Source organism: Delphinapterus leucas, chromosome 3 (assembly GCF_059928025.1).
Source record: "Delphinapterus leucas isolate spDelLeu-1000000601 "Yukka" chromosome 3, BTC_Dleu_Yukka2, whole genome shotgun sequence".
NCBI classification, from domain to species: domain Eukaryota; kingdom Metazoa; phylum Chordata; class Mammalia; order Artiodactyla; family Monodontidae; genus Delphinapterus; species Delphinapterus leucas.
Window position 1 is genome coordinate 123,821,619 of NC_143131.1, and position 26,007 is coordinate 123,847,625.

Sequence of the window (26,007 nt, forward strand, 5' to 3'; positions counted from 1 at the left end):
CCGAAGTTCAAAGGCAATTGCTTTCGGGGGTGGGGGTGGGGTAAATACACACCCACAGATGCAAGCTAATTATGCAGATAGGGTCACTGCTGGATGGTCAAGAGCTGCAGCCTGGTAAGGACTAAAAGGATGCCAGCCAAGACCCAGGGAGAAAGGCAAAATGCATTCGCAAAGGCCATTTTGTGTATCCTTGGTGAACGCTGTTAGAATCAATGCTAGCGTGACCGACCGACTTGATGAAGGCCACTTGCAATGTCAGAGTTTGACGGCTGTCAGTCGCACGTGTCCTAGAGGCCAGAGCCATCCTAATGTCCTTCCCATGAAAACAACTCCCTGGACCATCTGAGAGGATTGTGAGAACTATTTGCAGTCAGGAGACTCTCACAAATAAGCAAAAGCAAGCGTGAATCAAAACATAAGGAGACAGCAAAAACGCCTGAGGGACCATAGAGGAATTCAAACAAATATCACCTTCAAAGGGTTGTACTTGGATCCCTACGCCTTCCCCACCCAGTTCCTTGGGAGATGTTTTCCATGTCTGTCTAGGAGACAGCTGGAGGACCACACTGCCTGAGGTCTGCCTGAGGAGAACATGTCAGTCACAGCTCGAGAGAGATGGCACCAGCTTCCATGACAAAGGACAGAGCAGTAAGACAGCCGGAAGGCGCCATACTGTTTGGAATGGAAGGCTAATTTTAGATATCAAAACCACATTTCCAAATATTCCATCCTGCACATTCTATTTATAAACTGAATTCTTTTTTAAGCTTACAGTCTTTTTAGATTTGGCAAATTTGATAGCTTGGACCTTCTTCATGGAGACCTCCAGTAAAGGACTAAATTTTAACACATCAGTCAACAAGGATTTGGGGGTAGCTATTCTAGCTGTATTCCCAATCCACTAGAACTTTACAAGATATGGAGAAACAATATAATAGCTAGGGTGACGGGTTTTGGAACCAAATCATCTGGGGTTTGGTCCCAGCTTGTCACTTACTAGTTAGGTTTCCTTTGGCAAATGACTGAAGCAACTTGAGAAAGTTACACCACCTCCCTAAACCTGCTTTCTCATCTGTAAAATGGGAATCAGAACCTCCACCTCATAGGGTTCTCAGCAGGATTAAATGAGATCATGCTTGTACAGCTCTGATGGTGATACGGGGTACATCAAAGTGTTCAATAAATGGTAGCTATTACCCATAAGTGGGAATGGAGGGACAATTCAAAAACAGAGTACAAGAAAGAGCTAGGCTCAGAAGCAAGAGCAGGGAGTAATGAAGGAGTGTTTCAGCTGTCAGGAGAGCTCCACTGAGGCGAAACAGATTCTGAAAGATGGCAGCATGCAGAAATGAAGAGGAAACCACCTGGGCTCTGGAATCACATATCCCTGGGCTCAAATCCTGGCCCCACCACTTCTTGGCTGTCTGACCTTGGACCAAGTTAACTAACCTCTCTGAGACTTTCTTTACTCATCTGAGGAGTGAAAACAATAATCAACACTTCACAGAGTCATTGGGAAGATTAAGTAAGACAGATAGGCCAGATGCTGGCGTGCAGAAGGGACCCTAGCAGTGAATTCTGCAGTCATGACAAAGGCAGGTGATCAGGAGAAATGCTAAAATAAGAACAGAATCTTCTTACTACCATTCATTACACGTCTACTAAATGCCAGGGACTGAGCTAACCCCTTAGAGGGTCATTTACAGGGTGGTTAAAAGCACAGTGAGTCAGGTGACCGGGATTCAAACCCAGGCTCTGCGTTTCCTCCCTGTGTGATCACGGGGAAGTCATTTAATCTTCCCAAACTTTAGTCCCCTTGCTTGTAAAATGCAGGTTCTAACTGTGCTTTCCTTGAGTGGTTTGGTGGGGACTAAAAGAGATAATGGGCATGAGGTCATTAGCACAGTGCCCAGCTCTTAGAAAATGCTCTGTGACGTTAGCTATCATGACTGTTTATATGCCTTTTCTCATTTAACATTCACAACAATCCCATGAGTTGGGTGTTATTGTCCCCTATTTATGGATCAAACAGATCTGAGGCTCTGAGGATAAATCACTTGTCTAAGGTCACAGAAAGGAAGCAGTGGGGCTGGCTCTGTAAGACTAGAAATCTCAGCTTCTTTGTTCTCTTCACTTTTCAGATCAGCTGGTCAGTGGCACCAGGGTTGAGGAAATATGACAGTTATTTTTAAATGTATCTCATGCCATAACCCTCATCAGTCTTTTGTCTTCTGGTTGTCCCTATCACCTCACCTCCTCATCTGTTGAAGGTTTGAGGTTTAAGGTCATCTGTGACCCTGAATGCAGCCGGTGGGCACCTTGGTGCTGCCCCTCTGGGGACTCACTTGCAGCTTCACAAGGTTGACAAGGTTTATGAAATGTCCATTCTGATTTGCAAATAGGTCTGACATGGACATGCTTCCAGCTGGCTGGTGATCTCGATAACAACCCCTCCTCCTCGGTGCTAATTAACAGAAATTAAATGTCCCTGGCACACTCTGTAATTCAGAAAATGCATGTGCTGATTAGTTAACCCCCAGCTGGACACGCCATTATGACCAAGGGGCTCCAGGCCAAAGTCCTAGCTCTCATTCCATCTCCATTTAAAGTCACAGAATGTTTTCTTCCTGGGTAGAAATCAGTGTCACCTCATTCATTTATTCATTCATTTTCATTCAACAAATACTGATTGAGCATCTATGTGTGTGAGGTTTTGTCCCATACAGTTGGGATACAGCAGTGAACAAAGCAAGTAATGTTCCTGCCTTCATGAATGGGAGTAAATGGTAAACCATTAAACACACAGGATTGTTTCTATATGACAGATGTTATGAAGGAAACAAAGAGGTGGGACGGAGAATGGCTGGGGGGGGTATGCACTACATTGGGTGGGTGGCCAGGAAAGGATTCTCCAAGGAGGTGAGATTTCAACTGAGATTTGAAGACTGAGAAGGAATCGGACATGCAGCATAGTGAGATAAAGAGGAACAAGCTCAAAGTGTCAAGGAAATTCATTCATTTATCAAACGTTTTTGATCATACATTCAATATGTGTTGAATGAACAATTGGAGAATAAATGAATCCTCTTTTTCCTGCCAAGAAGGACCTTCACAGGAAAGATGAACTTATGGGCGATGCCACAAGCTTAGAGGCAAGTTACTTCCATTTTATCCAGCCCTGTTTCACCTCTCAAACAAGGGACTTGGCTCAGGCACTAGCATTCCAGGACTGCAGGATCTTAAGTACTCACCTTCCAAAGGGACTGGCCCTCACAGCTCTTTAAAGCCATGATTCTGCAGCAAGCAAAAAGCAATGTCATTTTTCTAAGCAGTCAAAATGGTTGTTTCGAATTATGTAGACAAGGCATAAAACGTCATCTGCTTTGTTATCATTAGGATATATGTATTGAATTCCCACGCCCACTTACTCATTCCAAGAATATTATTATTAGTTGCGAGTCTCCCTCTCCCCTTCCCTCCCTCCCTCCCTCCTCCTCCCCACCCCCCCATCTCCTTCACTCTCTTCCGCTCACCTTTCTCTGGCCTAGCAGTGGAGAGCCCAGGCCATAGAATCAGAACACCCATTGTATCTCAAGTGTGACTCACTGTGTGACTCTGAGCAAGTCACTTCACCTCTCTGAGTCTCAATTTTCTCATCTGTATAATAGGAAGAATAATAGAGGCCCTCTCCTGACAATCATATAAAGTAAATACTGAGCTATTGTTATCCTCATTTTGTGGATTAGGATGTAAAATTCTAAGAACTCTATTCAGGTTTTTAAGGCAAAAGAGACTCCAGTAATGAGTGTGACCATGAGCCAGTTTAATGATCTGTATCCACCACCTGTAGGGTTTTCCATTCTTTGAGATAATCAAGAACCAGGAACATAATAAATAGCCTTGAAGAGGTCTCTTAATTTATAGTAATACTTTTGAGCCAACAATGATAGACAGACCCCCTGCCTTGTGCCAGACACTTTTATGTGCTTTACTTATATTGACTGATTTTAAAATCTCACTACAACCATACAAAGTAAATACTATCACTATGCCCATTTTACAGGTAAAGAAACTAAGACCTAGGGAGATTAAATAGTTTCCATGGGGTCATACAGTTGGGACTTGGTGGAGCTTGGGAATAAACCCAGGCAATCGGACCCCAGTGGATGCTGCTAGCTGCTTGCCACCTCATTTAAGATGAGACACAAAAGCTTTCCTGCAGACATCAGGGTTTTCTACTTCAAGCAGACCTGTCCCCTGAGTGCTCAATAAGCAAAGCATTATTACCTGCCTAATCCTAAAACCCCTGGCCTGTAGACACAGGACTGATAAGAGCTGCTACCCAGTACTGTACAACGCCAGCCATAGGTAAATTCACCCCTCCTGCCACTGATGGGATTTTTGAGTGTCCATTAAAATGTCAGTGGATCTTAGAGTTGAAGTTCTTTCTACATCATTTAGCACAACCTGGAAGATCAGATTCATGTGGCAGCTGGCCTTCCCTTGGCAGTTACTTCCTTATTACTTCCCTGTCCCTGCGCTCACCCTCAGAAATGCTACATCACAACAAAGGTAGTTAAAGAGCTAACAAACCACCACTACTCCCTTGAGATCCAGAAGCAGTTGTCTCAAATCACCTTGCCTCCAGTCTCGGAGGGATATGCCCCCAGCTGCTGATGCCAGGCCTGATGTGCAGATCAAAGCAGCCATTTCCAGGCCCCCTGTGATAGCAACGGGTTGACCCATCTCCAGAGGCAGGTGCCCAGCATCAGTGCCGGTACCCACTTAGGCACAGGGAGGAGAAGCAGACTATGTCTAACACAGGTGTCTTCCCTTTTTAGGGATAAAAGTTGTGAATAGCAGGCTGAAACTCCTGCCCATGTTTGGGGGTGTACGATGGAGACAGCATAACTCCAAATCCTGTGTAACTTATCGTCATGATGGGACGCAGAATGCGTCCTCATAATCACAGGCTTTCTATTCATTCCTGCTTCTCGCGTTGAATAGGAAGCAGCCACCTGGAGCCTCCAATGGCTCTTACTTGCTGTTATTCTGAGTGGAGCACGTAAGTCCTGTCTTGCATCGGCAGGCCCTGAGAGCACAGAGAAGCTCAGTTGTTAGCCCAGATGTGGCTGCCTGCTTGAAAGCTCAGGCTCCTTCTGTATACTTAGTCTCTGTAGCCACAATTCATGCTTCTGCCTTTGGAGAGTGGGTTTTGATCCGACTCCCAAAACCGATACTTCCCATAAACTTTGCTTGCAAGATCCAGCTGTCCTGTGCCACCCCGCAAAGAATGAACCTGTCTGTGATCATCACTAAAATTTCCCCAAAGACAAAACTGGCCTGTTAAATCAGCAGGAGTCGTTGGATAGAAAAGGACTCAGGCTCCAAATGAAAGACATTGGGCAGGAGATAGAAAACTCCCTCTCCTACTTATTTCCTGTTTTACTGGGTTTTCATGGGAATTCACTTGTGGACAAACTCCGAGCCTGGGTCTTTTAGAAAGCAAATCTTTTTAAATGTTATTGGACCAATTTCCCATCATCCTTTTAGCCTTCTCCTGTCCCCCTTCAGCATGGTCAGTTGGGACTTCATTTGCACTCAGTAGGGCTAAGAGCCAAGCACTGACAGCAAAGTCACAGAGAGCAGCCAGCTCCTGTGATGCCCATCCAAACCGCCTGCCCTCACCTGGACAAGGGGCAGCTGGAAGTGTTGGCTGCACTTCCTTCCGAGCATCCTCAGCCTCGGGAAGAGAAGAGGCACCAGGGGCTAGGCAGGAAGGGGAGGACATTGGCTACATGTGTGGGGATGACAGGAATGCAGGTTGGGTTTGGAAATCAAAAATAAAATATTTGAGGCTTTGGAGAAATTCTGGGGGCTCGTGAATTTTAACTTTATGTTTTAAATAATTTCAGACTTTTAGAAATGTTGCTAAAATAGTACAAGGAATTCCTGTATACCCTTCAGGGCTAGGTTCCCTAGATATTAACATTTTACTATGTTTGTTTTGATCCTCTCTTTTATATATGTAGGTACATATATATTAATTAATTATTAAATTAAAATTTAATATAAATTATATATATAATTTTTCTGAACCGTTTGGAAGTAAGCTAAAAATCAAGTGCCCGTTTTCCCCTAAACATTTCAGTGTGTATTTCCTAAAAACAAGGGTGTTACGTAATCACAATGCAATTACCAAAATCAGGAAATTAACACTGATATAGCACTATTAACTACAGATCTTATCCAATTGTCCCATTCTTTTCCTTTACAGAGAAAACAGATTTTCATGTCTTGTCTAGGATCCCATCTAGGACCACATATTGCATTTGTCATATCTCTTTAGTTTCTTTTAATCTGGAACAGTTCCTCAAGATTCATTGTCTTCCATGATCCTGGCATTTCAAAGAATATAGGCCATTTATTTTATAGAATGTCTCTCAATTAGGCTTTGTCTGACATTTCTTAATCAATAGATTCAGATTATTCATTTTTGGCAGTAATGGATGATAATCCTTACAAATAATCAAATAGGAATCCCTGAGTCCATACTATATAAAGAAATGAGGGAGAAGGAAAAGCTCTTCCTTACAGTACAGGGCCAACTAAAAATTGTAGAAGGAATGATGGAATTTTTTAAAATCCCAGTTTGACAACCACTGCAGTAACAACTGGTTCGAGCAAAAGTCATCAATGGATTAAAACTAGTGTATCAGAGTATCTCCTCAAAAGATACTTATTAATCACAAATGGGAAAATAACAATTTTATAGTGAAGAAAGCTGGTAGACAACCACCTTAACCAAAAGATCAAAGTTAGCATCTCCAGTAATGGGGAAGTAGATAGTGTGTACCTCCCGATATGACGAACGGAGGACACGACATCTCTTTTGTGAAATGAAAAGACAAATTCCTGCCCAAAAGACTTAAGAATTTTAAAGAACTACAGTTCTAACCAGGCTGCATTCACACACAATAGATTCTAAAATCCTTTTCACCTTCACAGACCCCGCCTTGGAAATCTTCCCAGGAGGAGCTAGCAATAACCGGTTACTGAAGAGAGCAAATCGTCTGCTTGAATGGAAACCGCTCGGTACAGAGCTGTGGACCATGTGATACTCCTTGGACATCAGGGATGGTACAGGAATACCAGTAGGCTGGCCGCCAAGACAGCAGGGTAATAGGAGAAAAAGCAAATGTGTCTTCCCACAGTATCAATGGGTGGCGGGCCAGGTTGGAGAAAAGCACGTGAGTCATGTGCCGCTACACGTTACACCAGACTCCTGGCCCTCCTGTTATTCTGTTCTGCTGTCAAAGCCAAACTTTGTCTTGCCAATTTCTCACACCTTGGCACCTAACTGACAAATGAAAAGACCGAACATCAAATGCCTCCCAACACTGTGTCTGGCCTATTGCTCCAGCTCAGATTTAGAGCAGTACAGGGGATGGCATAATATTCTCCTCTCAGATGTTCAAGCCAGAGAGGCTAGCGCTTCTTCACAATGTCCCCAGCCTTCACTCCCTCCCCTGACTGTGCATCCTGCATCACGCCACCACATCCACATTCTTTTCCATTCCAATTCCGTTCTGTCTTTCCACCCTGATACTTTCTGATCCAGAGGGTTCTTGTTAGAATATACCAATCAAGGAAATAAGGACTTAGTACATAAATAATCTCAGACAAGAAACATGCATGATGTTATAAGGGAGATGCCACAGACTGCAGTGCTATTTCAAGTCTAAAGATATAAAAATCAGTTATAACCATGCAGGCTTTTTTCTTCAGAAATAAGTCATCTTAAAAGAGTCAAAAGAAGATATTCTACCCCTATTTTTTCAAAAAGACTATAATTTAAAATATAAATTTTAAATTATCTGTGCTGGGCTTCCCTGGTGGCGCAGTGGTTGAGAGTCCGCCTGCCGATGCAGGGGACACGGGTTTGTGCCCCGGTCTGGGAAGATCCCACATGTGGTGGAGCGGCTGTGCCCGTGAGCCATGGCCGCTGAGCCTGCGCGTCCGGAGCCTGTGCTCCGCAACGGGAGAGGCCACAACAGTGAGAGGCCCGCGTACCGCAAAAAATAAATAAATAAATAAATAAATAATCTGTGCTAACCTGAGAGATTGTACAGATAAATGAAACGCACAAATACCCCCAGACTCTTTGAGCCATGTGTTTTCATCTTCTCCCCCATCTTAAGACATCAATAAGAGTTTCATTTCTAAAAGCACATGCCACCTTGATTATCAAAGACAATGACAGGAATGCAGCATGATTTGGATATGTATTGATAGATGGTTTTGAAGTTCAGTATCATAATTTTGCACTGAAGCATCCCCAGTCTTTCATCCAGTCCTGCTGGTAAGGAGCCAAGCCAAACCATGAGCTGAGTAAGGACTGTATTTTGTGGTTACAGAAATGTTTTCCTCTGTGTGAAGCTGTCACTTGCAGGGCTCAAACTGGCACCTGTGTCTTAATGGGATGACTAACTTGATGGACTTCTTAATCATAGCCTCCTCTTGGTTAACCCCAGGGGAAGGTGATAATAGGCAACAAGAAGCCCCACAGCATTGGCTTTATCTGCCAAGACGTGAGTGAGAAGCAAGAGGTATGATGAGACCACAGAAAGGCCAATGCAGTGACAACATCTCCTTCTTACATGTGGTCCATGATGGTACTGCCAATTGTCGGTCATCCCTTTTCTCTGAACTACTGTGACTAAATGTTGGTTCCATTTCCTCTGGGATGAATTTGGGTTTGGCTGGCTCCTCAGAAGCAATGAATAGAGAGATGCTGCCTTCAGATTCTGGCATCTACTTGTTACAGTCATGAGGCCTTACAACCCACCTATAGATAGGTTTCAAAGACTTCACTAGCCAGGGCAAAGTCATAGAGTGTCAGAGTTGGAAGGAATTTTAGTTTTATAGGTGATATACAGAAAGGTTAAGTATAGGCAAGCTGTCCACACAAAAGCAAGTTGTATAAGCTGGGGGGGATGGGGGAACAATACAACTTTTAACGCCCAGAAACCATTAGACCACATTGGCTAATTATAGCTTTGTCCCCAAGGGCCTCTCGCTCAGACTTTCTTCTTCTTAGACTGGCTTCCCCCTCTCACATTTAGAATAACAGGAAACCACCACTCCTAATTTTTACATTTGCTGTTTTTTCTTCTCTGGGAACTTTCCATGTCTTATAGTTTCATGGAGGGTTTTATGAAGATTTTGATTTCCTTTGAAACTGCTTAGCCAAATAAACAAAATATTTTTTTTCTAAAGCACAAAATGAAGACTATGATTTGTTCCCACCCAAACTCAGAAGCATAAGAAAAGTTCCCCCATTTGCTAAAGTTTTCACCTCCAGACTGTGAGCTCCAGCACATATATTCCAAATTGTCGTGGGTCAAAAAGTGCTGGAGGTGTTGGGAATGCAGCCAAGGATGAAGTAGAATGATTAGAATGAGGTCAGCCCAGAAATGCACTGGAGAATAGTCTGCTAACCATGAAGTCTGAGTTTCATCTTCTGGAATTGTTGCTTCTTATTACTGCATGCTGGGTCAGGGGGAGAGGGTGTTGTTTAGGGGGAAAAAGGAGGAAAGAGAAAATGAAAGAGGAGAAAACTTCACTCTTCCATGGAAATATCAGCAGAAAATCTATAGGCTCTTGTGTCTCTGCTTCTTTTTTCAGTACAATGTTTTTAATAGACCAAAAGACAATCTTTATGATGTAATAGGTATGTGAATAATGTTTATTAAAAGGGTATATATAACATGTTAGTCATTATCAACTATTGTACAAATAAACCTTAGATATGTAAAATATATAAACATATAAAAATTATTTTATAGGGCAGTGGACACTTTTCATATCTTCGTTCCAAAAAATAGAGAGTTCCAGGGCTGGCATCTTATTCTTCATTAGTATATTGCACTGTAAAGCCAAAAGGTTTGGTGGGGTTTCATTTGTTTGCTTTCTGGTTTTGTAATTTATAATAATCTGAATGGATTACTTTGAAATGTCTGTTGCATATGTGTTGGTATTGTTTGCCCACACGGAGTCATCAGAGATCCGTCCCACATTTTGCATCCTGGAAAATCAAAAGGAACTTTCTAGTGAGAAGAAAAACACAGAGAAGCCTCCACTGTTGGGTAACTCAAATTTGTACCTCTGACAGCTTCTTGTAAGTCTGAGGAAATGGGAAGTTTAAGATCACATGTGTTGTCTCTTACTTAAGCACTGGGCGTTGGATAACTTTTCTGCTGGGAAGCAAGTACATATTTTTGTTAAGTTCTTTCTTCATGGACTTGATATGTTCTAGGGGAAACTAGAAGTCATGGCCCTGAGCCACCTTTCTTCAGGACTACTCTCCACCATCCGTTTTCAAAGAACCATCCACATATTAATTCTCTGATGTTCAGTGATTCATTGGCAAGCTCAATGATTTCAGAGCCCAGAGTTTTATTTGTTTGGGTTTGTGGCTCTAAATAAGTGTTAAGTTTGCTCTACCACCGAGACTGATCAGAAGAAGCAAAGGGGAAAAGGGAGCTCCCTTGCTGGAGAGGTTCGCTTGCACCTCTGACCACCTCTGACCACAGCCAAGAGAAGCACTGGGCCAGTAGCCGGTGTGTGAAATGCCATCTTCTCTTCACACAGTGAGGGGTCATCGTGTGAGAGTGGAGAGGTCACCCAAGTCTCTTTTGCCAAAAATGCATATTGTTCCCAGCTGTAAGCTTGTGAAGCACAATATGTGTTTTTGCATGAAACAATAAAAGAGGTTTATTTTCACTTAATAGACCCGTCCCTCAGGCCTGGTGTTTTCAGTAGCTGGCTTGAAGCAGGGAGTACTTTATCATGTATTAAACGTCAACATTGCGCATTTTATTGTTCCCAAAGAGCTTTGGCCCCTGGCAGCTGCCCTGGACATCCAAAAGGAGGGCTGAGAGGAGTCCTTCGTCAGACAGGAATTGCTTAGTTTCAGTGGGGATGGCTGAGCGCAGGGGTGAGTGACACTTCCCCTCAACACTCACCAGGCTGAGTTGGCCTCCCTAGAGCAAACTCCGGTTTGTGCAACCACGAGGGCCCAAGAAGGCCTCTTAGCCAGAAACTTTCTCTGCTTACTTAGTGCAGGAGTTAGTAGCACAGCCTCAATAGCCTGACTGCCTGTCACTTACCAGCTGTGTGGCCTTGGGCAAGTTACTTAACCTCTCTGTGACTCAGGTTCTTGTCTGGAAAATGGAGCTGTAATACCTCCTTCCTGAGGGATGTTAAGGATGAAATGTCTTAAAACAAGTAGAGTGCTTTGAACAGTGCCTGGCAATACAAGCACTCAATACAATTCATGTTTTACCACCTTCATAATGTTTGCTCTATCCACCAACCAATTATATTATTATTTACCTAATGTTCTTCTTTTAATTAACTCAATTTTAACCTAAAACTTGATAGAAAACTTTATATCCCAACTGTAAATGGAAAATTATATCATTTGCAGCAAATATAAGGTAACAGTAAATAGTAATAATAGCTGATATTTACCGAGTCCTTGCTCCTTCCCAGCCATTGTGCTAAGTGTCTTGACTTGTTAAAATACTCACAACCCTATGAGGACAGTACTGTCATTTTACAGAGGAGGAAACTGAGGTACTAACAGATTAGCAAATTTTCCTGTAGTTACACAATTAGTAAATGAAGGAGGAAGTTCAGCTTCAGACCCCAAGCTCCTCAGCATTGCTCTGTGCTGCCATGTTAACAAGAACAAAAGTATTCTATTCCCATGGTAGATGGTTGGTGAATTAGCTTCCTAGGGCTGCCGTGGTAACAAAGTACCACAAACTGGGAGGCTTAAAACAACAGAAACTTATTCTCTCACAGTTCTGTAGGTCAGAAGTCCAAAGTCAAGATGCTGGCAGGGTTGTGCTCCCTCCAAAACCTCTAGGAGAGGATCTTCCCTTGTCTCTTGCAGCTTCAGGTAGCCCAGGCATTCCTTGGTTTGTGGCAGCATCACCCCAATCTCTGCCCCCATCTTCACATGGCTGTCTTCCCTCTGTGTGTCTACCTCTGTGTCTCTTCAAGGACAGCAGTCATGTTGGATTAGGGCCCACCCTAATGACTTCACCTTAATTACATCTGCAAGACTATTTCCAAATAAGGTCACATTCACATATATGAGGAATTAGGATTTCAGTAGTTCTTTTGTGGGAAGGGGTTGGGGGGGCATAGTTCAACCTGTAACAGTGGCCCACCTATGGCTTTGAATTTGGGGCTGAAAATTTACAAATGCTGGAGAGCTGTTCATGATCAGCAACAAGCTGAGACTTTCTCCTTTATGCCAGTCAGGACTGAAGGAGTCAGGACAAGGGAAGGACAATGCTCCTGCATTACAGTGATATTTAGGGCCCAGTCCAGGTGCTAACTGATTCACTTTGCTGTACACCTGAAACTAACCCAACATTGTAAATCAACTATAATCCAATAAAAGTTTTTAAAGATAATAAAAAAATAAAATAAACCGTCTTCTGCCCCATCATTGGTACTTTGGGAAAAGAGGCTTAGCTTAGCCATATAATAGTTCTTCCAGCTTCCCAGACATCTCTTGTGAAAGGGGAAGATGGGGGAAAATGCAGCCTTCCAAAACTCCAGGCAGGGTGATGGAGGGTAAAAAACTCACCTCTCGAATCTGCCTAATATGGCTGGGCTGGGATAGCAAATTCAGACAAATAACAGAGTCTTCAACGGGGGTACGTGTAAAGAAAGGACAACAGTAAAGACAGTAGTGGGAAATCATTTATTTTCATACTATTTCAGTGAAACCTTAAGAACAATCTCTCTACTAAGAGGGATTTGAGAGTAGGGTGCAGGAAAGTGAGGAGGAGATTTCTTGCTCTGTCAGATAAGATTTTCCTTAGTCGAAGGGGCCGCATAGATTTCGTACAGTTGGGAGGTCCTCAACTTGAGCTCCCGGGCCACTTGGCAGATGGAAAAAGGCCAGCAGCAGTGCACTGCCAGCCAGTCCTCGCACAGCGTGCCCTAGGGGAGACCGGGTCTCTGTTCTGGCTCAATCGTACAGGCTCAGTTCCCTTTCCCAGGAACCTCTGCAGTATTACCTCATGGCCCATCCCACCCACTGCCCCCAAGATCCGCCACCACCCTGAAGTCATCGCCCAGGGACAAAACTCCACCGCGTTACCCAAGTGCCAAGCAGCTCGACTGCTAATCAATCCTTGCAATTCAGAGACTTGCCCTCAAGACTTCATACCTGAAACCACTGTCTCACTGACAGAAAATTCTCTGTCAACATCTTTTTATTTCCTCTTAGAACTTAATGTTTATAATTATTTTATTTACTTTTTTGGAGTAATAAATGCACATGGTCCAAAATTCCCACAGTAAGAAGGGATAGGAAATAAAAAGTAAATCCCCCCCTTCTACAGCTCTCACGAGCCACCCAGTTACCTGTCAGGGGGCTACCATCGTTGGTAGTTCTTATATACACTTCCAGATAAATTCTATGTCTAGGCAAATATATAGATACATACAGATATATACACATTACATTTTACCTACATATATATAGTCTTTTTAAGTAAATCGTTACATACTTATACACCTTACTCTTTTGTTCACTTAAAAATATATCTTAGGGATCATTTCACATGAATATATAAAAAGATGCCTTTAACTAATGAGAACCTACTGTACAGCACAGGGAATTCTACTCAGTGCTCTGTGGTGACCTAAATGGGAAGGAAATCCAAAAAAGAGGGGATACATGTATATGTGTGGCTGATTGACTTTGCTGTACAGCAGAAACTGACACAGCAGTGTAAAGCAACTATACTCCAATAAAAAACAAATAAAATAAAAAGATGCCTTTTTATCTGTCCACATCTTAGTAGGTATGACATGTCTGTCCTCAATCTCTCATTGTACCTCAGTCTCAGCTGCACAGGAAATTGGCTCTTTGAAGGGTCCCCAGGGAACCCCCAAAGTGAATTCTGTATATGCTGATGGGCTACATTTTAAGTGAGATTATCCCAAGTGTATCCTCCAAATTTGGTGCACTTCTACCTATCATCTTCTCTGGATGTAATAAGAGACAGAGAAACAGAAGTGGCCAACGATCTACATTATAATAGGTCCCCCTTGGAAATACCCTTCACAATGTGGCATTTTCGTTAATATACATCCTAGTAACAAATGAAGTCAGAAATTTCTTACCTTTCCTTTCTCAAAGTATTCCACTAAGTGTGGTGTTTTTAAGCATCCTCACCCACACCTCATTTTTTTAAAAAAATCACAGGTTTGAAAGGCATCCAGGTTCTCATACAGATCCAGCTTCACATATATATCCAAACACACTTACCCGTATTCTATGTCTCTCTCTGGTGCCAATTCTTAGTGCAAAGGTGGACCCAGGTAACAATGGCCAACAAAAACACTCTCCATAATGCCTGGCGATGTCACACTCAAGACACATGGGACAAATGAGACCACAGAAACCTGTCAATAACCACATAAAAGCAAGCTCAGGTTCTCAGTTGTGCTTGGAGCAACTTCACATCTCAAAGAGCATTTATAGCCCTATGCCATCAATTTAATACTGCATTGTCCCCCTGCAATCAGGGACTGAGAATGAATAACCAATTTGCAAAACTCACTATATGAGAATTGCCATAACTGAGCCACACCAAAATTGTCTTCTTTTGTTAAACACTGGCAAAGCTGAACCTGCTACAATTCTGATAACGTTCACTACAGTAACTTTTTTCTGTCAAGAGAAAAGCATTAAATAATTTTTTATAGTGGAAACATAACTGTTGCTTCTCTTATGTTCATCTATCTAATTTCAATATTTAAAATAGACACAGTATAAGATACTTTTGAACAGCAGGCGTCTTCTTCTATAAATGTGATTGGAAGCTCTTATATGGTACACTGATTCTGCCTGCTATTCTTATAAGGACTTTATTCTATTTCTCAGGCCAGAAGGTTTCTCTAATGTTTGCAGTTGCATGGAGCCACTGACATCTGCCAGTTTTAATCTGTAAACTAGTAGAGGCTTGGTTCCTTGAACATCAGCTGGAAACAGTTGGTCATTTATTCATTCATTCATCTTTAACTACTGATATTGTTTCCTACACATCCTGCATGAACCATTAACACGGAGGTTCTCTTTTAAATACGTTTTGGGTCACGGAACCTTTTGAGAATATGGTGATAGCTATGAACTTGCTCCTGAAGGGGAGAGAAAAATACATGAACACAGACATGCAAAATTGTGCATTCAGTTTCACAGGGTTCAAGGATCCATTGAAAACTATCACTGGACCACAGGTTAAGAACCCCCGGTAAACGATTAAGATGCTATATCATTGCAAAAGATGACAACCTTGACGAATACAAATAATTTGAACTATGAAAGAGCAAAAAAACTAACCATAACCTTTAAAAATGTATTCAATAAATGTTATTGAGGCATAATTTATAAACAAGAAAATGCACAAATCATAAATGTTCAGTTGGATGAGTTCTGACAATTATATTCACCCACGTAACCAAACGTGTAGAACACTGCCATCACCCCAGGGAGTTCCCGTGTGCCCCTTCCCAGACAATCCCAGTCCTCCCACCCCCACTCCAGACATATCACTATTCTGATTTCTATTCCCATAGATGAGTTTTACCTCGATTTGGACTTCGTATAAGTGGAATCATGTTTACTTTTGTATCTGACTTCTTTTGTTCAACATCACGTTTCTTGAGATTCATCTATGTTGTTATGTATATCTGCAGTTTGTTCCTTTTATTGTTGAGTAGTATTACCAATGTATAAATGTTCTACAAATTGTCCACTCTCCCACTGTTTATTCCATTTTTTGCTACTATGAATAAGCACTATGAATATTCATATACAAGTCTTTACGTGGACAAATATTTTCATTTCACTTGGGTGGATTCCTGGAAATGGAATTGCTAGGTCATGGGGTAGATTTATGTTTAATTTTACCAGAAATTTACAAAGAGTTCTCCAAAGTATTTGTACCATTTTACCCTCCCACCAGCAATGTATGAGAGTTTGTTGTTCCACATCCTCACCAACATTTGCTATTGTCAGCCTTTTTTATTTTATCCATTCTAATGAGTGTGAAATGGTAGTGTTCATAGCCTTCTAGTGCACCAGACACAAAGGCTCACATGCCATGTCACTAGCATACTAGGATTCCTTGTCAAACACCTGTCTCTGTTGCCTCATCCCTCCCTCCCTCTTCAACAGTGAGGAGTGCAGAGTCCCACTCCCAAATTCAGTGACAAAGAAGCAGAAATCTAGGAATGCTGTTTTATCTTAGAACCTCCAAGAGATGTGCCTGGACTCTGGACTTCTCCAGTTTCATATAAGAGGTGAGATAGAACATGTGCATGGAGGGCATGAGGACTGGAGTGGGGAGGGGTACAAGGAGCAGCCTATCTGAGAAACAGAACATCTATTTCATCAGGAATCTTAAGAAAATCACAAAATCATGTATTATAGGCATCACTTGGCCCAAAGCAAACACTAAATTCATCCTTGATTAAGTCTGAGATGTTTTGTCCCACATTTAAAAAAAATCATTACTCCTAGCAAGATCAGCAGGTCCCACTCAGCACTGACAACTGGTATAAACAGGTCAGAGGACAGCAAATGGCCCATGAACATGCAGTGAGTTCACAGTGGTAATACTGTATGCAACCCTGAATTAGAGGACTTTGAAATCATGGCACATAAAAATCAATCAAAACTTATGCATGAATTACAAAATACTGTAGTGTATATCCCTGCAGATAAAAAATTAATCAAAAGTTGCATAATTATACAGCTAGCAAGCTAAGTGAGTAATAAATTGTCTTTACCCAATTGCCTGAGCTGCACCACTTTAACTGGCAGAGAGAAATACCCACCATCCTCAATAAGCATATTGTAAAGAAGTTGTTTTGTGCACTGAAACTCCTGTACCTTATTTTTATGACTCATATAACACATGCTGTTAATTTTATTTTTAAGCCTTTCCATTTGTATATCCAGGTTATCTAAGTGTTCATTATGAGGGACTACTAGATACTGAGGAAACACACCCAAAATTCAATTACCTTGGGACAGAAGTCAGACATGATAAAAAATAAAATAAAACTATAAAAGCCAAAGTTTTATTATATAATAGATAATATTTATACAGATTTCACCATGTGCCAAGCCCTGCTAAAAGTACTTTACATTTAGTAACTCATTTAATTCTCACAACAATCCTATAAAATTTACTATTATTAGGCCCATTTTACAGATGAGCAAACGAATGCCCAGAGGACTTAAACCATCTGCCCAAGTTCATACATTTGTTAAGAAGGGGCAGAGGTCACGTTTGAACTCAAGTAGCCTGGCTCTAAAGTCTTAACTACTACACATACCACATATGCCCAAATGTTCTCATGTTTTATGTATTTAATTAGTAAACAATTGTGGATTTGTGTGTTCTAAGACACTGCCCTCGCTACCACTGTTTGGTATTTATTCCTGTGGAGAGTCTGAAATCATGCAACTTCTTTAGGAAAGATCCTTGGGTCAGGTGTACCGAGATGGAGTGCTGTGGGATAAACACTGTGCTCAACAAGAGATGCACAAGGGTAGGATGATGGAATCCTTTGTCTTCAGGGGGCGCTAGGAGGAAATTTCGCTAAATAAATCACAGACCAAGGATAAGTATCCAGAACATACAAAGAATTCCTGAAAATCAATACATCAAGGATTAAACAGAAGAAGAAAATGAACACAAGACATGAACAGGTAAAGAACAAATACAAATGACCAAGAAAAAACACGAAAAGCTGCTCAATGTCATTAGTAATCAGGGAATTGCATACTAAGACGATCAGAAACCATTTATTACCTATAAGAATGCCAAATTTTTCTAAGGTGTTTTTATTTTTGAATTTTGTTTTATTTATTTTTTAATACAGCAGGTTCTTATTAGTCATCAATTTTATATACATCAGTGTATACATGTCAATCCCAATCGCCCAATTCATCCCACCACCACCACCACCCCCCTGCCGCTAACCCACCTCGGTGTCCGTAAGTTTGTTCTCTACATCTGTGTCTCACTTTCTGCCCTGCAAACCCGTTCATCTGTACAATTTTTCTAGGTTCCACATATATGTGTTAATATACAATATTTGTTTTTCTCTTTCTGACTTACTTCACTCTGTATGACAGTCTCTAGATCCATCCACGTCTCAACAAATGACCCAATTTCGTTCCTTTTTATGGTTGAGTAATATTCTATTGTATATATGTACCACATCTTCTTTATCCATTTGTCTGTTGATGGGCATTTAGGTTGCTTCCGTGACCTGGCTATTGTAAATAGTGCTGCAATGAACATTGGGGTTCATGTGTCTCTTTGAATTATGGTTTTCACTGGGTATATGCCCAGTAGTGGGATTGCTGGATCATATGGTAATTCTATTTTTAGTTTTCTAAGGAACCCCCATACTGTTCTCCATAGTGGTTGTATCAATTTACATTCCCACCAACAGTGCAAGAGGGTTCCCTTTTCTCCACACCCTCTCCAGCATTTGTTGCTTGTAGATTTTCTGATGATGCCCATTCTAACCGGTGTGAGGTGATACCTCCTTGTAGTTTTGATTTGCATTTCTCTAATCATTAGTGATGTTGAGCAGCTTTTCATGTGCTTCTTGGCCATCTGTATGTCTTCTTTGGAGAAATGTCTATTTAGGTCTTCTGCCCATTTTTGGATTGGTTTTTTTTTGTTTTTTCCTGTGGTATGCGGGCCTCTCACTGTTGTGGCCTCTCTCGTTGCGGAGCACAGGCTCCAGACGCGCAGACTCAGTGGCCATTGCTCACGGGCCCAGCCGCTCCGTGGCATGAGGGATCTTGCAGGACTGGGGCACGAACCCGTGTCCCCTGCATCAGCAGGCAGACTCGCAACCACTGCACCACCTGGGAAGCCTGGGTTGTTTGTTTTTTTAATATTGAGCTGTGTGAGCTGCTTATAAATTTTGGAGATTAATCCTTTGTCCATTGATTCATTTGCAAATATTTTCTCCCATTCTGAGGGTTGTCTTTTCGTCTTGTTTATGGTTTCCTTTGCTGCGCAAAAGCTTTGAAGTTTCATTAGGTCCCATTTGTTTATTTTTGTTTTTATTTCCATTACTCTAGGAGATGGATCAAAAAAGATCTTGCTGTGATTTATGTCAAAGAGCGTTCTTCCTATGTTTTCCTCTAAGAGTTTTATAGTGTCCAGCCTTACATTTAGGTCTCTAATCCACTTTGAGTTTATTTTTGTGTATGGTGTTAGGGACTGTTCTAATTTCATTCTTTTACATGTAGCTGTCCAATTTTCCCAGCACCACTTATTGAAGAGATTGTCTTTTCTCCATTGTATATCCTGGCCTCCTTTGTCATAGATTAGTTGACCATAGGTGCGTGGGTTTATCTCTGGGCTTTCTATCTTGTTCCATTGATCTTTGTTTCTGTTTTTGTACCAGTACCATATTGTCTTGATTACTGTAGCTTTGTAATATGGTCTGAAGTCAGGGAGTCTGATTCCTCCAGCTCCATTTATTTCCCTCAAGACTGCTTTGGATATTTGGGGTCTTTTGTGTCTCCATACAAATTTTAAGATTTTTTGTTCTAGTTCCATAAAAAATGTCATTGGTAATTTGATAGGGATTGCATTGAATCTGTAGATTGCTTTGGGTAGTATAGTCCTTTTCACAATGTTGATTCTTCCAATCCAAGAACATGGATTACATCTCCATTTGTTGGTATCATCTTTAATTTCTTTCATCAGTGTCTTATAATTTTCTGCATACAGGTCTATTGTCTCCCTAGGTAGGTTTATTCCTATTGCAATGGTAAATGGGAGAGTTTCCTTTATTTCTCTCTCAGATTTTTCATCATTAGTGTATAGGGATGCAAGAGATTTCTGTGCATTAGTTTTGTATCCTGCAACTTTACCAAATTCATTGATTAGCTCTAGTAGTTTTCTGGTGGCATCTTTAGGATTATCTATGTATAGTATCATGTCACCTGCAAACAGTGACAATTTTACTTTTTCTTTTCCAATTTGTATTCCTTTTATTTCTTTTTCTTCTCTGATTGCTGTGGCTAGGAATGCCAAAACTATGTTGAATAACAGTGGTGAGAGTGGACATCTTTGTCTTCTTGTTCCTGATCTTAGAGGAAATGCTTTCAGTTTTTCACCATTGAGAATGATGTTTGCTGTGGGTTTGTCATATATAGCTTTTATTATGTTGAGGTAGGTTCCCGCTATGCCCACGTTCTGGAGAGTTTTTACCATAAATGGGTGTTAAACTTTGTCAAAAGCTTTTTCTGCATCTACTGAAATGAGCATATGGTTTTTCTTCTTCAGTTTCTTAATATGGTGTATCACATTGATTGATTTGCGCATATTGAAGAATCCTTGCATCCCTGGGATAAATCCCACTTGATCATGGTGTATGATCCTTTTAATGTGTTGCTGGATTCTGTTTGCTAGTATTTGGTGAGGATTTTTGCATCTATATTCATCAGTGATATTGGTCTGTAATTTTCTTTTTTTGTAGTATCTTTGGTTTTGATATCAGGGTGATGGTGGTCTCATAGAATGAGTTTGGGAGTGTTCCTTCCTCTGCAATTTTTTGGAAGAGTTTGAGAAGGATGGATATCAGCTCTTCTCTAAATGTTTGATAGAATTCACCTGTGAAGCCATCTGGCCCTGGACTTTTGTTTGTTGGAAGATTTTAAATCACAGTTTCAATTTCATTACTTGTGATTGGTCTGTTCATATATTCTATTTCTTCCTGGTTCAGTCTTTGAGGTTACACTTTCCGAAAAATTTGTCCATTTCTTCCAGGTTGTCCATTTGATTGGCATAGAGTTGCTTGTAGTAATCTCCTAGGATGCTTTGTTTTTCTGCAGTGTCTGTTGTAACTTCTTTTTCATTTCTAATTTTACTGATTTGAGTCCTCTCCCTCTTTTTCTTGATGAGTCTGGCTAATGGTTTATCAATTTTGTTTATCTTCTCAAAGAACCAGCTTTTAGTTTTATTGATCATTGCTATTGTTTTCTTTATTTCATTTATTTCTGCTCTGATCTTTATGATTTCTTTCCTTCTGCTAATTTTGGGTTTTGTTTGTTCTTCTTTAGCTCCTTTAGGTGTAAGGTTAGATTGCTTATTTAAGATTTTTCTTGTTTCTTGAGGTAGGCTTGTATAGCTATAAACTTTCCTCTTAGAACTGCTTTTGCTGCATCCCATAGGTTTTGGATCCTCGTATTTTCATTGTCATTTGTCTCTAGGTATTTTTTGATTTCCTCTTTGGTTTCTTCAGTGATCTCTTGGTTATTTAGTAACATATTGTTTAGCCTACATGTGTTTGTGTTTTTTACATTTTTTTCCCTGTAATTCATTTCTAATCTAATAGTGTTGTGGTCAGAAAAGATGCTTGATATGATTTCAAATTTCTTAAATTTACTGAGGCTTGATTTGTGACCCAAGATGTGATCTATCCTGGAGAAAGTTCTGTGCACACTTGAGAAGAACGTGTAATCTGCTGTTTTTGGATGGAATGTCCTATAAATATCAATTAAATCTATCTGGTCTGTTGTGTCATGTAAAGCTTCTGTTTCTTTATTTATTTTCATTTTGCATGATCTGTCCATTGGTGTAAGTGAGGTGTTAAAGTCCCCCACTATTATTGTGTTACTGTCAATATCCTCTTTTAGAGCTGTTAGCAGTTGCCTTATGTATCGAGGTGCTCCTATGTTGGGTGCATATATATTTAAAATTGTTATATCTTCTTCTTGGATTGATCCCTTGATCATTATGTAGTGTCCTTCCTTGTCTCTTGTAACATTCTTTATTTTAAAGTCTATTTTATCTGATATGAGTATTGCTACTCCAGCTTTCTTTTGATTTCCATTTGCATGGAATATCTTTTTCCATCCCCTAACTTTCAGTCTGTATGTGCCCCTAGGTCTCAAGTGGGTCTCTTGTAGACAGCATATATATGGGTGTTGTTTTTGTATCCATTCAGCAAGCCTGTGTCTTTTGATTGGAGCATTTAATCCATTCATGTTTAAGGTAATTATCGATATGTAAGTTCCTATGACCATTTTCTTAATTGTTTTGGGTTTGCTTTTGTGGGCCATTTTCTTCTCTTGTGGTTCCCACTTAGAGAGGTTCCTTTAGCATTTGTTGTAGAGCTGGTTTGGTGGTGCTGAATTCTCTTACCTTTTGCTTGTCTGTAAAGCTTTTGATTTCTCTGTCGAATCTGATGAGATCCTTGCCAGGTAGAGTAATGTTGGTTGTAGGTTCTTCCCTTTCATCACTTTAAATATATTGTGCCACTCCACTCTGGCTTGTAGACTTTCTGCTGAGAAATCAGCTGTTAACCTTATGGGAGTTCCCTTGTATGTTGTCTTTTTTCCCTTGTTGCTTTTAATAATTTTTTTTGTCCTTAATTTTTGTCAATTAGATTACTATGTATCTCGGCATGTTTCTCGTTGGGTTTATCCTGCCTGGGACTCTCTGCGTTTCCTGGACTTGGGTGGCTATTTCCTCTCCCATGTTAGGGAAGTTTTTGACTATAATCTCTTCAAATATTTTCTCAGGTCCTTTCTCTCTCTCTTCTCCTTCTGGGACCCCTATAATGCAAATGTTGTTGCATTTAATGTTATCCCAGAGGTCTTTAAGGCTGTCTTCATTTCTTTTCATCCTTTTTTCTTTATTCTGTTCCACAGCAGTGAATTCCACCATTCTGTCTTCCAGGTCACTTATCCGTTCTTCTGCCTCAGTTATTATGCTATTGATTCCTTCTAGTGTAGTTTTCATTTCAGTTATTGTATTGTTCATCTCTGTTTGTTTGTTCTTTAATTCTTCTAGGTCTTTGTTAAACATTTCTTGCATCTTCCCGATCTTTGCCTCCATTCTTTTTCCGAGGTCCTGGATCATCTTCACTATCATTATTCTGAATTCTCCTTCTGGGAGGTTGCCTATGTCCACTTCATTTAGTTGTTTTTCTGGGGTTTTATCTTGTTCTTTCATCTGGTACATAGCCCTCTGCCTTTTCATCTTGTCTATCTTTCTGTGAATGTGGTTTTTGTTCCGCAGGCTGTAGGACTGTAGTTCTTCTTGCTTCTGCTGTCTGCCCTCTCGTGGATGAGGCTACCTAAGAGGCTTGTGCAAGTTTCCTGATGGGAGGGACTGGTGGTGGGTAGAGCTGACTGTTGCTCTGGTGGGCAGAGCTCAGTAAAATTTTAATTGGCTTGACTGCTGATGGGTGGGGCTGGGTTCCCTCCCTGTTGGTTGTTTGGCCTGAGGTAACCCAACACTGGAGCCTACCTGGGCTCTTTGGTGGGGCTAATGGCAGACTCTGGGAGGGCTCACGCCAAGGAGTACTTCCCAGAACTTCTGCTGCCAGTGTCCTTGTCCCCACAGTGAGCCACAGCCACCCCCGCCTCTGCAGGAGACCCTCCAACACTAGCAGCTAGGTTGGGTTCAGTCTCCCTTGGGATCACTGCTCCTTCCTCTGGGTCCCGATGTGCACACTACTTTGTGTGTGCCCTCCAAGAGTGGAGTCTCTGTTTCCCCCAGTCCTGTTGAAGTCCTGCAGTCAAATCCCACTGGCCTTCAAAGCCTGATTCTCTAGGAATTCCTCCTCCCGTTGTTGGACCCCCAGGTTCAGAATCCTGATGTGGGGCTCAGAACCTTCACTCCAGTGCGTGGATTTCTATGGTATAAGTGTTCTCCAGTCTGTGAGTCACCCAGCCACCAGTTATGGGATTTGATTTTACTGTGATTGCGCCCCTCCTACCATCTCATTGTGGCTTCTCCTTTGTCTTTGGATGTGGGGTATCTTTTTTGGTGAGTTCCAGTGTCTTCCTGTCGATGACTGTCCAGCAGCTAGTTGTGATTCTGGTGTTCTCGCAAGAGGGAGTGAGAGCACGTCCTTCTACTCTGCCATCTTGGTTCAGGGCTGGCCACACTCTAAGGTTTTTAGAGCATGTCAAATGCTGTGGGGCACCACAGAGAAATAGGTGCTCCATACACTGATGGAGATGGAAACTGGCACAGTCACTTTGGAAAGCAACTTGGCTGAATCTCGTAAAATTTTAAATACTCTGGGATTCAGTAACTCCACTTGTTAGCATCTACCCTAGAGTAATGCTTACACATGCACACAAAGAGGCCGGTACAAGGATATCCACTGCAGCATTATTTGTGGCTTCAAATTTAAAACAAGAGTACATTAATAGACAAACGTGTAAATAAACCATGATGGTGCCGATCATACTAGGGAATAATTAAGAACGCAATGAAAGATCAATTAAGTACCAACAGAGATAAACCTCTAAGACATATTTTGAGTTAAAAAAATCAAATTGCATAATGATATTATAGCATAATACCATTTATGCTTTGTTTAAAAAGTTACAAAGCAATAGTATATGTTAGTAATAGATGCATATGTAAATACAGAGAAAAAGATCTGGAAGAAAACACTCCAAATTGATTTAATAAAAAAGAGTGACATGGTTCCCTTTTCTGTAATGTTTCATTTCTTTAATAAAGTGAGCATATTCATGTGTTATTTGTGAAGTAAAAAAAATATATATATATATGCAAGTATGTGTGTGCACGTGTGTGTGTGTGTGTGTATGTGTGTGTACTTTTTTTAAAAAAGAAGCTCAGGCTCAAGAGAGATCCATACCATAAATTCAGCCTCTTCCTCTTCCCCCCAAAGGCCTAGTGGTCATGTCAGCTCCCACAGCCTAAACATTCCTGGCCTATTCTCTAACATGAACTCCACCCTCAAGCATGGAATGTGGTTCATCATTCATCCCTCTAACACACAGGGGGAGTTGAGATAAAAAGAAGGCTACACAAAACCACAGTGTGGAGCCCCAAAGAACATAAGTAGGAAAGTTGTGTGGAAATTGCAGCAAGGCACATTTCAGGTCAATTATCACAAAGAGGCAGAATCTAACAATAAGAGATGCTTAAAAAAGGAATGGTGGGGGGCTTCCGTGGTGGCGCAGTGGTTGAGAGTCCGCCTGCCCATGCAGGGGACACGGGTTCGTGCCCCGGTCCGGGAAGATCCCACATGCCGCGGAGCAGCTAGGCCCCTGAGCCATGGCCGCTGAGCCTGAGCGTCCAGAGCCTGTGCTCTGCAACGGGAGAGGCCACAACAGTGAGAGGTCCACGTACCGCAAAAAAAAAAAAAAAAAAAAAAAAAAGGAATGTGGGGCTTCCCTGGTGGCACAGTGGTTATGAATCCGCCTGCCAATGCAGTGGACACGGATTCGAGCCCTGGTCGGGGAAGATCCCACATGCTGTGGAGCAACTAAGCCCGTGCACCACAACTACTGAGCCTGCACTCTAAAGCCCACGAGCCACAACTACTGAAGTCCGTGCGCCTAGAGCCGTGCTCTGCAACAAGAGAAGCCACCGCAATGAGAAGCCCATGCACTGCAAGGAAGAGTAGCCCCCACTCACTGCAACTAGAGAAAGCCCACATGCAGCAATGAAGACCCAACTCAGCCAAGAATAAATAAATAGATAAATAAATAAATAAGGAATGGGGCATGCTCATACTTTGTGGGTGGGAGTGTAAATTAGTACAACTTCTAAATGGAGAGCCATTTGGAAACATCTATCAAGATTTAAAAAGGTACGTACTATCTGACCAGTAGGTTTACCCTCAGCAATTGTCCAACAGATAACTCACGCACATACAAAATGGCACCAATACAAGAATACTCACAAAGCATTGGTTTGAATAGTAAAAAGTCTGGAAACCACATAAAGATCCACAAATAAGAATTTTTGGATAAATAAATTATGGTACATTCATACAATGGAATCTATGCAGCAATTTAAAATATTAGCTTCAGAAGTGCTGATATGGTCTGCACAATATGGTCACCTATATTGTTAAATTAAAACAAAATAA

The 26,007-nt window shown here is 41.3% G+C and overlaps 2 protein-coding genes across 2 annotated transcripts in view; one reads left to right on the top strand and one right to left on the bottom strand.

Moving 5' to 3' along the window:
* SH3RF2 (SH3 domain containing ring finger 2) overlaps window positions 1–10,790 on the top strand; it is a 143,989-nt gene extending 133,199 nt beyond the window's left edge. The window contains exon 11 of the mRNA XM_089909448.1: window positions 7,009–10,790. The gene's annotated coding sequence lies outside the window, so the exon portion shown is untranslated. The remainder of the gene's footprint in view (window positions 1–7,008) is intronic.
* A 1,758-nt stretch (window positions 10,791–12,548) lies between these two features.
* The window catches only part of PLAC8L1 (PLAC8 like 1), a 34,040-nt gene continuing 20,581 nt past the window's right edge, over window positions 12,549–26,007 (bottom strand). The window contains exons 3-4 of the mRNA XM_022590011.2: window positions 14,363–14,499; window positions 12,549–13,026 (exon numbers count right to left, since the gene is read on the bottom strand). Coding sequence (XP_022445719.1) covers window positions 12,886–13,026; window positions 14,363–14,499 — 278 coding nt within the window. The 3' untranslated portion in view covers window positions 12,549–12,885. The remainder of the gene's footprint in view (window positions 13,027–14,362; window positions 14,500–26,007) is intronic.